Source organism: Myxine glutinosa, chromosome 2, assembly GCF_964187855.1.
Source record: "Myxine glutinosa chromosome 2, kmMyxGlut1.1, whole genome shotgun sequence".
In the NCBI taxonomy this organism is placed as follows: domain Eukaryota; kingdom Metazoa; phylum Chordata; class Myxini; order Myxiniformes; family Myxinidae; genus Myxine; species Myxine glutinosa.
In genome coordinates, this window is record NC_136262.1 from 106,687,985 (window position 1) to 106,703,890 (window position 15,906).

Consider the following 15,906-nt stretch of genomic DNA (forward strand, 5'->3'; position numbering starts at 1 on the left):
GAATTGTCTTCAAACTATACATTGACGGTGGGGAGCATTATTTACAATGACGTTACTTTATTTACAAAACGTAACCCAGGACCTGTGATTGTTCTTTCTGGGGGGGAAGACAGTCTGCTCTGCATCGACGCACCATGAAAGCACCCAAAACGCACCAATACACCCTCAAGCACCAATCGGCGCACAGTCATCACTGTTCATGAAAGTAAAAACAACAAACAAACCCCAAACCCTGCTGGTGGTCTCTTGCTCTTCGGCTCCCTCTGCTGGCTATTGCTCTCTTCCTGATGTTGTCTTTCTTTCATTTTCTTACTGGCGGCCTATTGGTGGAAATAAAATGCACCCAACGTGTCCATTTTTATTTATTTATGGCCCACAGGGGCCGACTATGTATGGTTCACCTGTGGGGCATCGGTGCCCTGTGGCCAAGGTCCGCCAGCAAGATTTCGGGCCTTCAGGGCCGGTTCCAGCAGAGGGGCCATGCCCCAACCCATGGGGTCCATAAGTGGTGCTCAGCCACAGACGTGTGGTCCATAATGTGGTGCATCGATGCAGACAGCTGGTTCTGGGAGTTCCGGGCGCACAATGGCGGACTCATGCACGCTCCCAGTGGCGCACAGGTCCTCATGTGGGAGACAAAAGGGGGAAATGACAGATGAGCGAGGGGTAAGGTCACAAGGGTACACATCAATCAATCAATCAAGGCAATGCAAGGCGAAGTGCGTACGGAGAGCGAAGTGAGAAAGCTCGTCCCTACCGTACGTCACCCCCCCTGTCACCTACACTACCCTTCCCCTTACCCCATATGTACAACAATCTACACATTTACAAATCCGGCGCTACCGTCACATCTTCCCCCTATACCAAATTCGTCTTCACTCCCTCTACTTCAAAATTTGCCATCACCAATTCATCATCAATCCTCATAAGGAGGGAGAGATGGAACAACAAAGCACAATGTCACACCCACGTCATGATGCGTCTCACATTCCAAACATCTGCACAATAAAAATAATAAAACATGGCATGGTGTGGAGTTACGTCACCCCAGGTGAGTGGATGCAGATGGTGCGAGGAGATTTTCATCCTAACTATCCTCTAAATGACATTAACACACTTTACACTACCTGGGGTCTTTCCCTGCCAATCCATTGGCCAACTTACACTATGGGTTCTAAAAACCAATTCCCATTGACCAAACTGTGGTGCTTCTCAATTTGGGGTCTCGCTCCCCCGATTCATCTCCCTGTGCCCTTGCACAATTTCAGGACTGGGGCGTGTAGCTCTCCCAGCAGGTCTACCCACCTGCACACCTCCACCACTGCAGTTGCCACCCGAGCTTACCTAACTCCTCACCCTAACCTAACTAACTGGGGAAGGCCCCTCCTGGCTCTGTCACCCCTTGGTGCCCTCTGGCACTGGGCTACCCGGGTCCGTCCTCCGGATCCTCGGGCCCCATCCACAACAACTCTACCGGCTCCCAGAGCCCACCTGCGGCCTCACCTGGCTGACATCCTCACAGTGGTGGAGTGCCCAAACCAACTACACACACTAACAGGCTACACGCCCAGCCATTTCCACGTCACTAATGCACCCATCCAAATACCATTCTTTCACCTCGCACCACAGATGCCAATATATATCCAACCACAATTTACCTGTACCCTCTACCTAACACTTACGCTACCCTCCCCGGGTATTCGTGATGGGGGTCCACTCTCCCCCCACTCACACCTCCGCACCATCCACTCCACTCCACAGTTTCCATCATACTCACTCCACGACCATCCATTCCCATACTCCATATATTCCACACTCCATGTATTTCACACAACCATTCTCCATACACCTGTTGTTGCACACCTGTGCAATCACACCTGGTGCCACCTGCACCCTCCTTCCTTCCTGGACCATTTGGTCAGCACAACTCACATCACTATCACTTACTCATACACTGCTCCATCCACCTGTTCAGTTGCACACCTGTGCAATCACACCTGTTCCTCACACACACGGCATCATCTCATCTACCTGTTGCCCTGCTAACTTAGTGCTCCCCGTCTTCCCTTTAAACTGAGCACATACCACGTCATTATCATCCAAACTAATCTACCTGCGTCCCCACTACAGGTATCATTGTCACTACCTAACCTTAACGTTACCTAAGGTCATCTTCTCTAGATCCCTACACACAATATCCTAACCCTCCCGGGCTAGTTTTCACTGCCAACCCCATAAATCTAGTGCTCCTTTGCCCCCGCTGTGAGAGATGGCAGAGTTGCCATCCCACCACATCGGGCATCTTTCACTATAAATTTTGCTCGTCCAATTGCAACCAATCAAAATTTGCCAATTACTGCCAATTCTATTCACTTTTTTAAAATTTCGGATCAAAAACACTATCATCATCATCACAGTCCGCTTTATCTGAGCCTCGGTGCGTCGTCACATCATTAAACCTCGGCTTCGCAAAGCCGAGCAATGAATTCGGGTGGTTTGGTCGCCTGCAGTTGGATCCGTCCGGCATTCACGACTCTGGGGAGGAGGCATGCTCGGGCCGAGGTTCCACGCATCATCGCGGCTCGGAACCTTGCGGTCCCGGGGCCGATGACTCGATCTCGCCCGGTCGGAACCCCGTCCCCGCCAGGGGGCACCGTTCCGCTTCCTCCCACTCGCCCTTGAACCGGACCGGTCGCCTCGCCCGACAAGGCCCGGACTCGACCGTGCAGGGCGGGGCCATGCCCGAATCGGCAACGACGCTTCAAAGAGAAGCGACGCAGCATCGATCCGCGCCGGGCATGGCATCCAACAAAGCGCACCGCGCCCCGAGTGCTCGCATCGGCTATCTGTCGCCCTAAACGCTGCCCCGTTCAACGTCGATGCTTTACTTGCAGGCTCACACCACGCGACCCGTTTCACACTCACAAAGCCCGGCGTTCCAACGCCTCCAGTGCATCCCCCACACTCCGTCCATTCCACCAACGAACTCCCTGTTACACACCACACCTCTCGCGCACACTCTTGCACACACACCTCGGTCCACACCTCTCCTCCGTTACGTCCTCCGTAACACTCACCATGGGCGTGCACTCTTGCATCCACCCACTACCGCGCTCCGATGTGCTCCCTCGTACTCGCGCCACCATCAACTCACTCTCCGGGTCACTCTCACCCTCGCACGTACACTCCGTCGTGCATTCCCGCTCACACTCAGTTTCACTCCCACACTTTATAACACACCCACTCGCCGACGCACACTTTTTCCTCACACGCGCGCCATTTCCACTCACACGGGACCCTTCACCAACGCCCGGGTGCCATATTGACCCCAATCGCGCGACAATTCTCTTCGCGCCAAACCCCTTCTTACAAAATCTCCCGGCACCACACACAGCCCGTCTCGCCTTCGGGGTTCTTCTTCCTCCCTGCACCGACACCTGCAAATCTTCATTTGGGTTATTAAGCACAGCATCATGATGTGAGCACGGACTTTGTACATAATCCATTTCTCCCTGCAATTCCCGGGCTACCTCCGTCGTCTTTCCAATTTCAACTATACCCACCACTACTTTTTCTTTTTCTTTATTCGCCTCAACGACCGCTGGCTTTAATAAAATTTTCTCTCCTACCTCAGCGGTCGCCGGCTGCCCCAAACCCCGGGTCGCGATCTCTACACCCGTCATTGTACCCGCGCTTTCCTCCGCCTCGCTCAACCAGCGCTTCTCGACCCGCGTTACCAAATCGTGCACCCCTGGGACCTGCTCGCTGAACCCGCGGTCTCTGTCCCTCTCCGCTTCCCTTACTTCATATGCGACTCTGTCCCTCGCCAGTCCCTCATTATCGGTCCTCATTTCGCCCGTTATTGCTTCAATTTGGTCTCCCAACCGCTCAATTTGGCTCCCCACAGTCATTCTCATCATCGCGGTGAATTGCGCCACAAAGTCCCCCACATCAAAGCGCGCTGCTGCGGTCACGTGCGCCGCACCATTTGGTGCTGCTGCCACCACGTGCGCGAGAGCGCCATTTTGTGCACCTGACACCTCCTCAACCACATCATTATTGCTCTCCTCCATTTCCTCCCTCTGATCCTGGGTTACCCCTAACCCCTCTTCTAGTTTCCCCACCGGCATCCGATCGCCTTGACTAGCCATGGCGCAATTTCAAAATTCAGGTTTTTCTTAAAACAAAACAAATTTCGGCAGCTCGTAATTTTGAGCGCGTTAAGCGCGCTTCGGGTCCGATCCCGCTCCCGACACCAATTGTTACGGACCGCGGATAGGATGTTGTTTTGCCGAACGGATGGCACCGCGGCCCTTACAGTTACCCCGACTAACCCAATTCCTGAACGTTGGCTGAATCGCACCACAGATATTCAATGGGGAAAAGACTAAAGCGAACGATGTGAAGAAGAAGAAAGACAAAGGGTAAGGAATACAAATATAATTTATTTACTATTTACAGGCCCAAAAAAACCAAGAAGAAGGAAAGATAATAAAATAATATACGGAAGAAATCAGAGACACAGTGCAATGCTAGCTTACCTACAGTCTTAATTAATACCCTGGGACAGAACAAACAAAAGACAGACTCACGCAGGGAATGATGACAGGAATGGCAGGAGGTGGATGGCTGGAAGGGGAGGAAGGTCCAGCTGGAACCGCAGCACGGTCGGGTCGGGGATGAGCAGCCGCCGCCCTCTCTCGATCGGCGCGTTTAGCAGCCGCCGTTCCTTCGCGGCCCCGCTCAAAAACTGCCATCAAGACCCCGAAGCTGCTGGGGCTGAAGCTGCTGTGGCTGAAGCTGCGGTGGCTGAAGCTGCGGTGGCTGAAACTGCTGTGGCTGAAGCTGCGGTGGCTGAAGCTGCTCTTTCAGGGATCCCTTACTCAACTCTACTCTTCGGGGCGTCGGGGCCGCGGGTTATATCGGCCACACCCTCGAACCATCGCGAACCTCCCCGAGCGTTCTCTCTCCGCCCTCTCAAGCCAAACCCCTTGTACTTGGTTGGTTGTTCGGGGCTGGCTCACTCCTCCCCTCTATGACGATGGGCGGGCACGCCCTTCTTCCCCGAGCTGACCACGCTTAATGGCGGCAATTGTAGTTGGCAATGCGAATGGCAATGACGCAGTTGGAAATGGAGGTTTTGGGAATGGGAATGAAAGGGAATCTATCTTATTTCACTTGGTGCAATGGAGTATTTCAATTAATGGAAGACACAGCCTTACACTAATACACATAATAAGGATATAACTGTCAAAAAAGATATATCGTGTCCTGCATGTATGTTTTATGGACTAACTACGGGAACGCCCTTTGACCTTTATACAACCACAAACGGAGGGAGGAGGGGTGATATTTTACAACAACCTTTTACAACAACATTTTACCACAACAACAAAACAAAAAAAACATTCTCATATCCACAACAATATGTTGTAAATGAGTGTAAAAATATTCAAAGTACAAATACATGGAAAATATAAATTACATATTTGCAAGGATGCAACAAAATAAACTGTTAGCAAAATTAATTTTGTAATGTAGTTAATTGCTACAATTGTTTCTTAGCAACTAAACGTTGAGGTATAAACCTATTGGGGGTAAGTGGGGGAGACGGGGGGGGGGGGGGCACCAGTTTGATTTGAAAGATAATCGGCATGCCCTTTCCCTCCCTTGGGTTGCTATTGTAATGCAAATGGTGTAGTCAGGTCAAAATACAGTTTAACCCCCAAAAAATTGCTACAAAAGGTTTCTCAACTGATTCTGGTAGGGTTTAGCGTACGTTATAACATACTAAAAGTTTACCAAAGTAGGACCCCCGGAAAAGTGTTTTTTTCAAGATGGCGTCCAAGATGGCCGCCGAAACCTCTTAATGATCATAACTATGCAACTATCAACTCAAATTTGATGATCTTGGTGTCTATCTCTAGGTTATTGGGGGCAAGGAACACATTAAGACCATTAAAAATGAAAGTGGGCTATTATATGTAACACAAAAATCCAATATGGCGTCAATAATGGCCGCCAACACCTCCAAATGACCGCAAGTCCATAACTATTGACTCAAATTTAATGATCTTGATGTCTATCCCCAGGTTTTTGGGGGCAAGGAACACATTAAGACAACTTTGGATATTACTGAGCTGTTGAATCATTATGAAATTGAACTCATGACCTTCAGCTGTCACCTAATGCACAAACACCTTTGTCCATAGAATAGGTTTCAGAGCGTTCAGTTTTGAGTGTCATCCTCCTCCTCAGTATCGACCTCTTGAGTGTTGTTTGGATTGTCACAGTTTTCAGTTTGGCAAGGGCCACATGCAGCAGTGCAGCGGAGTCCATAGCGTCTGCAGCTGCATCGAGAGGATTTGCATCCCCCCAAACAGTTGCAATGGATAATTTTCAAGAGTTCGTCAGGCGCAGCATTGTTTTGGGTCATAATTGGAATTAACTGATCATTTTCCTGTTTCCATCCCCATTCAGTTGGGTTCATTTCATTTGCCATCCCCATCCATACCATAATTTGAAAGTACACACGTTGGCTATGGAATATTGTTGCAGGTGATGTTGGGGGGAGCCGTTCAGAAGTGACAAATGCTTGAGCAGTTGCCACTTTTTTGGTGAAAATGATATGGCGCAGTGATGATAGCGTATCATTAGACTTGCCACCAAAGAGATCAACCATCAGGTCTTTGCCAAGATCTGATATGTCCTCTTGAGATTTGTTTTGAAGGATGAATGCACTAGCACAGGACTTCATGACAGGATCAGATTTCACTAATTTCCGGAAGGCTGACTTTTTCCCGATGCCGAAAATCCTTGAAGTAGAATCACATCCTGAGTAGGCATGTACAAAGAGCAACTCATTGCACACATCGTCTCCTAAAGTTTCTTTCAACAGGTTAATGTTATACACTCTGTGTTCTTTTGACTGCTTGTTTGCATCAGAACGGAAGTAGATGATCTCATTGTCTGTTCTGGAGTAATGAAGGAGCAAGATCAGCAAATCTGTATCCTCACCGACCAACGTTGTGGTGCAATGACCGGATCGTTCAACAGTTGCCTTAACGATATCAACGTCTGCATCCCCTGGTGACTGAATGACATGGCATCCCCTTTTAGTTAGTGCTGTGCTGATGAGAGCAATCATGTCTGCCTTGTTTTTGTCACGAGACAAAAAGTCGTCCTTTTTGCCTGCAAACTCTGTTTCTGCAGTGAAACTAACAATAGGGTGCAGGTTTTTTCCTCGTCTCTGATGTGTGTTGTCTTTTATGGAGGGACCTTCACCATAGCCATCGAACACCACTGTCGCTTGTCCGTAATGTCTCACAGTGAAGTCTGCATAAGACTCAGCTATTGCATTATATGAGTCGCCTTTGTTCCACGGTAAACGATGGAGCAAAGAGCCACCATCAAGCACGTAACAATCTGTTTTGGGAATAGAGTTCATCACAGCCTCACTTGATAAGTCCGCAGCATGGTCTCGAATTGCCTGAGCAAGCTGAGGTTTGTCTGCTTTTCGAAGAATGTTCCTGGTCTCAAAGAGAGCTGGAGGGTAGGGGCTTAGTTCATACGTCAAAACCTCTTCAAGGGAAAGATCTCCTGACCTTGACACCAGAAGGAAACGCTGGAACAGAAGGGCAGGATCAAAGGTACGATCAGGAGCAATCTTCACAGCAGAGATATTCCCAAGGGTTTTGGCTCTGTCTTTCCGCTTGAATTTGTAAGTAAATGCCGACTTTCCGATTATATCTTCAATGATCTTGTTTCCAACCGATTCAAAGTCATGTACATTCACATCTGGCCCAGCCACTATCCCGTTGACAATGTTTCTCAGAGTAGGATCAGATGTGAAGGGTGAGCAGGCTGCAAGCTTTATCCGAATTTTCTCGAGATCAGATGCATCTCTTTTGATGCGCGCCTCAGTTGAGTCTTTGTGTTGCGGACTTGTAGTATAGGTTAGGTTTGTGAAATCCTGCATCGCAATGTTGTACTCGGATGTTACAGGTGCAGATAAGGTCCAAAGGTTTCGCATGTCCTCGGTCATCCCACTGCCGCGAGTTAGACCACCAGTGCTCTTCAGAGACCTCATCAACGTTTGTTCGATGACAAGATCACTACTATGACAGCTCGTGGGCAATGACAGCTCGTGGGCGAACTGCCTGAATTATGGCATGACCAACTGCCGCAACCTTGCGTCTTGTGTCTTTCCCAACGAACAATGTTTCCAGTGCTGTCCGCAGACTAGTCGGAATGAACGATAGGGCTGAATCAAGTTTTAAATCATCACTACTTGGATACTGATTCGTCACGGTAGAAACCTGAGATTTTATATCACTTCTGATTAACCTAGCAGCAGTTTCAATAATAGCGCGTTTTTGGGACTCTTCATCGCCTTCCTGACACGTTTGCTTGTAGTATGATCTCAGAATCTGCGACGTTTGTTCTCTCATCGTAACAATATCGTCCAAGCCTTCTCTTTCACCAAAAAAAATTGAGTCCTTAAAGCGTTCTTTAAGACGCTTTTTCAAACTGTAATTGTCATACGGTTCCGAATCAGGATTACAAAGATACCCTTTCATTATGAGGCTCAAAGATGTAACAGTTAGTTGTTCCTCACTGTTCAGTTCTAGGTAAGCACACATTTTCTGAAATGCTTCATACTTATCTTCATCTTTAGGACGACCACACTTTCTGCGCTTGGCTTCGGGGGCTTTCTGGAACTCTAAAGGCACAGACTTGAAGGACCGGAAATTTCCACTACACGAATGATGATAAAGTCCGTCTGCTGCATGTAAATCTCGTAAATAGTATTCAATCCGACCCTTTACAGTATGTCCCCAATCATCTGAACGGGATTCACAGACCTCCACAATTGTCTCCACAAATTTGTCAGTCCGTACCCAGCTAAAGTGTCCCTTGTCCAAATCAATTGTACATCCACAGAATACGCAATCCTTTTCACTGTCAAAACCTCCACTTGATTGTCTTGTGGTTCTCTTTGGTGGCACAGAACCACTACTTTTCTTTGCAACATGGCTTTTAATGTTTTTATCATTTATGTACTGTTGACGACAGCTTTTATGCACTTTTGTACTGGCTTCAACTACAAGATCGTCCTTCCGCTTTACACTGGCTTCATTTATTCCCTTCGCCCCCTTCCACTGAATTGCAACCCAGTTATCACTGGAATCCTCGATCTCCTCCTTGCAGATTGGACAAAAAGCTTGACTGGCTGTGCTTGCACTCATTGTTGAATCATGTCTGAAAAAGAGAAAGATGAGAATTAGTTATTCAGTTAGATCCAATTCGACACATTCTTCAGGTCAATATATGGAAAATGCCCCCTCAACCTGTTAGATAATGGCCCACTTTCATTTTTAATGGTCTTAATGTGTTCCTTGCCCCCAAAAACCTAGGGATAGACACCAAGATCATCAAATTTGAGTTGATAGTTACATAGTTATGATCATTGAGGTTTCGGCGGCCATCTTGGACGCCATCTTGAAAAAAACACTTTTCCGGGGGTCCTCCTTTGGTAAACTTTTAGTATGTTATAAAGTACACTAAACCCTACCAGAATCAGTTGAGTAACCTTTTGTAGCAATTTTTTGGGGGTTGAGGGGGTATTTTCCATATATCGACCTTACTAGTGTGTGTATAACCAACCACCGTTTAGAGGCCATTTTTGTGTGTATATGAGAGGAAAATGAAAAAGACTTGAAAAAGAGATTTATTATCCCCATGCTTTTCGAAAAAAAAAACCGGGGGATATTGTAATCCGCTCCATCCGTCACGCCATCTCCTTCGAAACGGTTTGGTTGAAATTCACCAAACTCGATAGTTATGATCACCAAATGGTTGGTGCGATAGCAGTATTATTTGGGTGGGGTCAAAAGGTCAAATTATAGAAAATGCTTTTACAGAAACATTTTAAAACATTTTTTTCACGAAACTTTGTATATGCAATCAACGTTGGGAGATGCATTAAATATGTAGCGCTTTTTCTTTTGGATTGGAACCCTGGTTCATGCCCCAGTAGTTTGGTGACTTAAGGTTACATTGGTCAACAACAACAACATGCATTTTAAGGCCATTTTCCCTGCTAGAGCGGGGGTTAGCTTTGCGGTCCCCATGACAATCTTCTCCATCTTGCTCTATTTTCTGCATCTCCCCTTGTTAACCCCCTTGCCCGCATTTATTCTTCCACCATCTTTAGCCAAGTCTTCCTCGGTCTTCCCTGTCCTCTACTTCCTTCTACATTCATTTCATCACTCTTCTCAACCAGTCATCAACATTGGTCAAAACAGAATTTTTTTTTTTTTTTGTATACAGAGTCGAGGCTCGTGAAAGAGCTAACATTTATCAAACAAACAAGCAAACAAAGTATATAAAAAGAGGAGCGGTCGACAAGATGGGGAGAGAAGGGGAGGAAGCACACAAACACAACATTTGAGAGCAGGGACATCGGGAGATGTGTGGGAGGGAGAGGACCTGGGGGGAGGCAGGATAGGTATAAAACGCAAGGATACCAAGGACTTCCAGGAAAGAAGTCGGCACCTCAAAAAAGTGGATTTGGGGTGAAATTAGCAGGGGTAGAAAAGATCAAGGTTTTGGATTGGGGAAGATAAGAGATGGTGGTGAACAGCCGTTTTAAAGACCTGGAGGGAGGAGTGGGATTGAAGAGAGTGAGGGAGTTTGTTCCAGAGGCGGGAGAAAAGAGGAGTGAAGGTGAGCAGAGAGTCTTGATTTTTTAAAACTCTGTTTGATTTTGGTTTATACCTGGTGGAACTTTTTGCCATTTTCAGCCTTACTTTCAGGGGGAAGCATGTGGATTTGGGATGGTGCGCTATCGACTTCGCTCTCATTGCATATTTATTAATGCCTGCTAGTAATATTGACCTATGTTTTGTATATGTTGCATTTAAGTTCAGGTGTGACAATACTCCACCCAACAATCCAGCATAAGTCCCTTTCAACAATGTTTTGTGCAGGTTTTGTTGCCTTCTGATGTAATGATCAGTGTTGAAATTAGGTTGTTCTACATTGAGGTTTTATCTGAACTGCATCCGGTGGTACGGAGGGGTGGGATGGGTAAGGAGTTGTGCAACCTGGGTTCTTGTTGTTGAAGATTTACAATATTGGGTGTAGGTGGTGCTGCCGACGTTCATCTTGGAGCGTCGCTCTCTACTTGAAATGTACGCAGACTTCTTTGCCCACCCGGAACTTTTCACAAGGTATGCACTATTTCGTAAATCCCTACTCCACTCTCTTAATTATACAAGGGAAGTGCATCAGCAGCAACGATGGAGCCTGCACAGTAAATTCTTACTTGAATCTTGGTGAGAGCGACATTGAATAGTAAATCTGGTCCTTTTACAATTCAGAAAGTACTTTCTGTCAATTGTGATTCAACCTCTACATAAAGACTCTGCAAATAGTGTGTGCGTGCGTGCACGTCCATCTCTTGCTCTCTCTAGGTCTGTTCCTTATGCACGGCCACATCAATGAAGCCATAAATTCCATACTCGTGGTGCAGATACAACTCTGTGCGGGAAGTAACATGGGCTATGTGGCCGCTGCCTCAAAGGCCATTTTGATACCACAGTGACCAACATAGCAATTTTTGGCAAATGGGACGACCAATTGGTCTCAAATTTAAAAGGCTGGATTTTTTGAGTGTGACACAATTTATATTTTTAAAGTCCATGAAATAATTTTAAATTGATGGATTAACGTAAACTTTTCCTATCACTGAGGATGGATACTTTTTCTTGCTTTCCCCATGCTTGCTCTTACCATCACTGGGGACAGGTACTTTTGCTAGTATATATATATATATATATATATATATATATATATATATATATATATATATATATATATATATATATATATATACTACCATATATATATATATATATATATACACACACACACACACACCCTTTGGTAGGGTGTTTGGTTTATATCACCTGCAAGAATGATATTATAAATTGATGAAAAAAATGGGCTTGCCTAATACTTTTGCACAGTAAGGTACATGACATACAAAAAGTTTGTTTTTTTTGGAAGGGAGTGGGGAAGCTATTTTATGCGGACTATCTGCCGGTTGTGGTGGAGAGTGGGCGAGAGATGCAGGAAGTTTTGGGAGCGTGAAAGGAGACATTTGGGAAACGTGGGCTGAAAATGAATATGTAGTAGACAGAGGTGATGTGTGTTGGGCAGCAGAGAAAAGAAATGAATACCAGGTTAGAGGGGAAGGAGATCAGACAAGGAAATAGGTTTGAGTATCTGAGGGAAACAGTGACAGTGATGCTAAGTCAGAGGCAGAGGCGTGGAGGAGGATTCAGGTGAGTGTGACTGCGTGGAGGAGGGTGGAATGACAGACAATTTGTTCAAGAATATTGAAAGGAAAGGTTCTGATGTCGTGCGTAATGTGGTCTCCCTTTACGGTCTGGATATGGTGGCACTGACAGAGACAACAACATAGGCTGTGGGTTTGCGAGAACAACTGGGTCACGAGGATTGTAGGAGTGAAGAGGATGGATAGAAGGAGGATGAATGAACTGAGGGAGGAGATTGGTGAAATGCCGGCTGAGATAGGCTGGACTTTTGTTGCGGATGGGGGAAGAGAGAATGACGGGGAGAGCGGATAGGTTGAGGGAACAAGGTTTGGTGGAAAAGAGGTAGACTGCGGCTGAGATGGGAGGATTGTGTGAAGAGGGATATCAGTAAGGTGGGGGAGGTTGGAGAGCAGAGAGAGTTGGTTGAGAACAGAGGTGAGTGCAGGAGTACTGTGGTCAAGGTAGGGCAGGAACCTGGTACCGTTGGTCATCACCTTTTATATTAACTGCTATTTTAAAATTTGCTTTTAATTAAAGAGCTGCTCTGGTAAAGTGTTACGTCGGGTCAAAATCTGATTCGACATGAAAGTGACTCGCTTTGTACTTGAACCAGTCTCGACGAGACATGGCACAAAAAGTATTTTGCCACAGTCCATTCAGACTAAGTACGGTAGTTAGACATTGATCTGGTATTACATTTCTCTCCTCCCCCACCCACCACCTCTGATTTTACATGGGTCAAAGGTCATAATGGACAATTTTTCTGGCATGCCAAGCCTTTCTTCTTTTATTCTATTATCAATGTGGAAAAGACATGCACAAATATACCTTGCCACACAAGCCCTACAGAAAAAGGTCGGCAGATATTGGCCTGGTGTGTTATTTTTCATTTCACATGGGTCAGAGGTCAAATTTGGTCACAAAATTGCAGTTTTGGCTTGTCAAGCCTTTGTTTAAAAATCCAGACAACACATGGCATAAAAATGTCTTGCCATATCCCCTTTTGACCAAAGGAGGTAAACATGGTTTGTTGTCTTCCTTTTGATTTTACAGAGATAAAAGTAGATTATCAAAGGAGGCTGTGGATGGGGGTGGGTATGGGGGTGGGGGGCAGAGACAAAACCAGACATTACATTAATGGAGTCTCATTCTTGCTTAGATATCTTTTTTATTGGTTTCATGAAAAGCCCATTGATAACCAACAATAATAGTACCATGCACCTTTTACTGCTAGCATTGCAGAGTGTACGGAGGCGCGAGGGCGGATGGTGGCAGTTGTGCGCTGGTACCTGTCTGCCTTCCATGCGGGGCGCCGTGGCTCAGTTGCCAAGAAGCCTTACAACCCTGTGCTCGGAGAGATATTTCAGTGCTCCTGGACAATGGATGCACCCGAAGGAGACAACGGGGTGGTGGGTAACAATAATTGTTCTTTCAATTTTGTCAAAAGGAAATGATCCACTTGTTCGCAGGAATATTAGGTCGAACAAACATGTCTTATTTTGTCCCGTTTTATTTTGCGTTCATTCCCCAGGAATTGGTGACTGATGGGCCAGTGCCCTGGGTGACGCAGAGAGACGTATCGTTCATTTCGGAGCAGGTGTCCCACCACCCTCCAAGTGAGTGCAGACCAGCTAGGCCGATGACACACATGTATACAGTGCACAGTCTTTGCTTCCACGCTGACTGTGTTCCCCCATCCTATAGTTTCAGCATTCTATGCCGAGTGCTACAATAAGCACATACAGTTCAATGCTCACATATGGACCAAGTCAAAATTCCTGGGAATGTCCATTGGCGTCCACAACATTGGCCAGGGTAAGTGAATGTGTCCGTGTGAGGAAGGAGCAACCTGTTCTTTTTAAGGGGAAGATTATGAAGTCACTCAAAATAAGCTTTTAGAACATTTGTTTCGATAGATTGACATTTCTCATCCAAACAAAATTTGATTCTGGTTTTATATCCAATGTTTTTATATCTCAAGGGCTTTTGTGTGAATGTTTAATGTGGGACTGGTTTTGGTATGCTATTCTTTCCATTCAAGATGGGGAAGAAGAGGACTGGGAAGAATAGAAGGAAGTAGAGGCTGGGGAAGACCGAGAAAGACTTGGCTAAATGTGGTGGAAGAAGAAATGCGGGCAAGGGGATTAACAAGGGGAGATGTAGAAAATAGGGTAAAATGGAGAAGATTGCCATGGGGCCCGCAAGGCTAACCCCCACTCTAGCAGCGAAAATGGCCTTAAAATGCCTTGTTGTTGTTGTTGTTGTTGTTGTTGTTGTTGTTGTTGTTGTTGTTGTTGTATTCTTGTCATTCAAGACATCAGATGGTAGTGCTGTTGTGCCTCACAAGGTGACACTAACGTCACTTGCTGCTTCCTTCCTGGGTCCAATTTTCTCTGTTAGACCATAATCTACATATAACATGTGCTGTAAAGAAAGGAGCAGGAAAGGAGTAAGGGGGAATGGGAAAGAAAAGGCTTGTGTAAGTGGGTGGTCACAATTTGAGCCATTTTTGCATGCTTAACAAAAATATCCCCTTCCTCCTTCATTTGCCTGCTCATTATTCTTTTCTCTCTATCACTGTCATCATCTCGCTCATCTAACTACTCTCGCATCTCGACCCGCTGTATCTATGCTTTATCTGCAGGCTGTGTATCTGTGTTGGACTATGACGAAGAGTACATCCTGACATTCCCAAATGGTTATGGCAGGTATGTATTCCTCCTCCCCCCCCCCCCCAATTCCTTTCATTTGGAAATGTTCCTTCTTGAAACGATCCTTTTCCATAATCTTTTTTTCCTCTTTTTCTTATTTATAAATATTCCTTTATCCAGAATTAGAAGGGGTATCCGGCGTTGCCCGGTCCATTTTGAAGAAATCAAATCTTTTTTTCTTTTCGTTGTGGGGACTGAAAACATTTCCCTACACTCACTAAGGAATGTGGTCGCAGATCAATTAATATTATCTTTTCACTTACCTACAAAGGCTTATGCACAATAGAACACTAAAAAGTTTTCTTTTTTCGGTTCACGAGTTATCAAACAGAGTGACCACTATATTCGTCATGGGTGTGTGTCTGTATGTCTGTCTGTCCGCAGCATAACTACCCGATGATATCATCCGATCTTGATGAAACTTGGGTGAGAGGTTGATATCATGATCCAGTTATGTCCTGCCTAGAGTGGGCGTATTGCGGAGCGACGCCCGAAAAAGATGTCTTTTTAGGGGGTAATCGAGTTCAAGCTACATCTTCTCCGAGGGAGTTGATGGAATCTGACAGGGGTTTCGGTATTTGGTTAGGCCAATGTCATGTGTCTAGTCCCACGGAGCTAGATTTTTCATTTTCGCCCCAATATTCCAAGAGATAGATGGCTTTAATCAGAATTTTAGGTAAATATGGTTTGACAACCATTTTCTATGTACAAAGAGGTGCTGATTCCAAAAAAAGCAGTCTTATTAATCCCAAGTAAGACAAAATTGCCATTTTGGCCTTTTTGACCCAAATTTGGACCATATTTGGCCAAAATCCGCTTTTCTTTCTGAAAAATATAATTGTTACCCAAAA

At 45.9% G+C, this 15,906-nt stretch overlaps 1 protein-coding gene across 3 annotated transcripts in view; it reads left to right on the top strand.

The window, feature by feature from the left end:
- The window catches only part of OSBPL9 (oxysterol binding protein like 9), a 124,649-nt gene that overhangs the window by 70,935 nt on the left and 37,808 nt on the right, over positions 1-15,906 (top strand). For all 3 annotated transcript variants that reach the window (XM_068107545.2, XM_068107548.2, XM_068107547.2), the window contains 5 exons: positions 11,149-11,234; positions 13,579-13,753; positions 13,876-13,960; positions 14,049-14,159; positions 14,989-15,052. In XM_068107545.2, the coding sequence (XP_067963646.2) occupies positions 11,149-11,234; positions 13,579-13,753; positions 13,876-13,960; positions 14,049-14,159; positions 14,989-15,052 (521 nt within the window). The remainder of the gene's footprint in view (positions 1-11,148; positions 11,235-13,578; positions 13,754-13,875; positions 13,961-14,048; positions 14,160-14,988; positions 15,053-15,906) is intronic.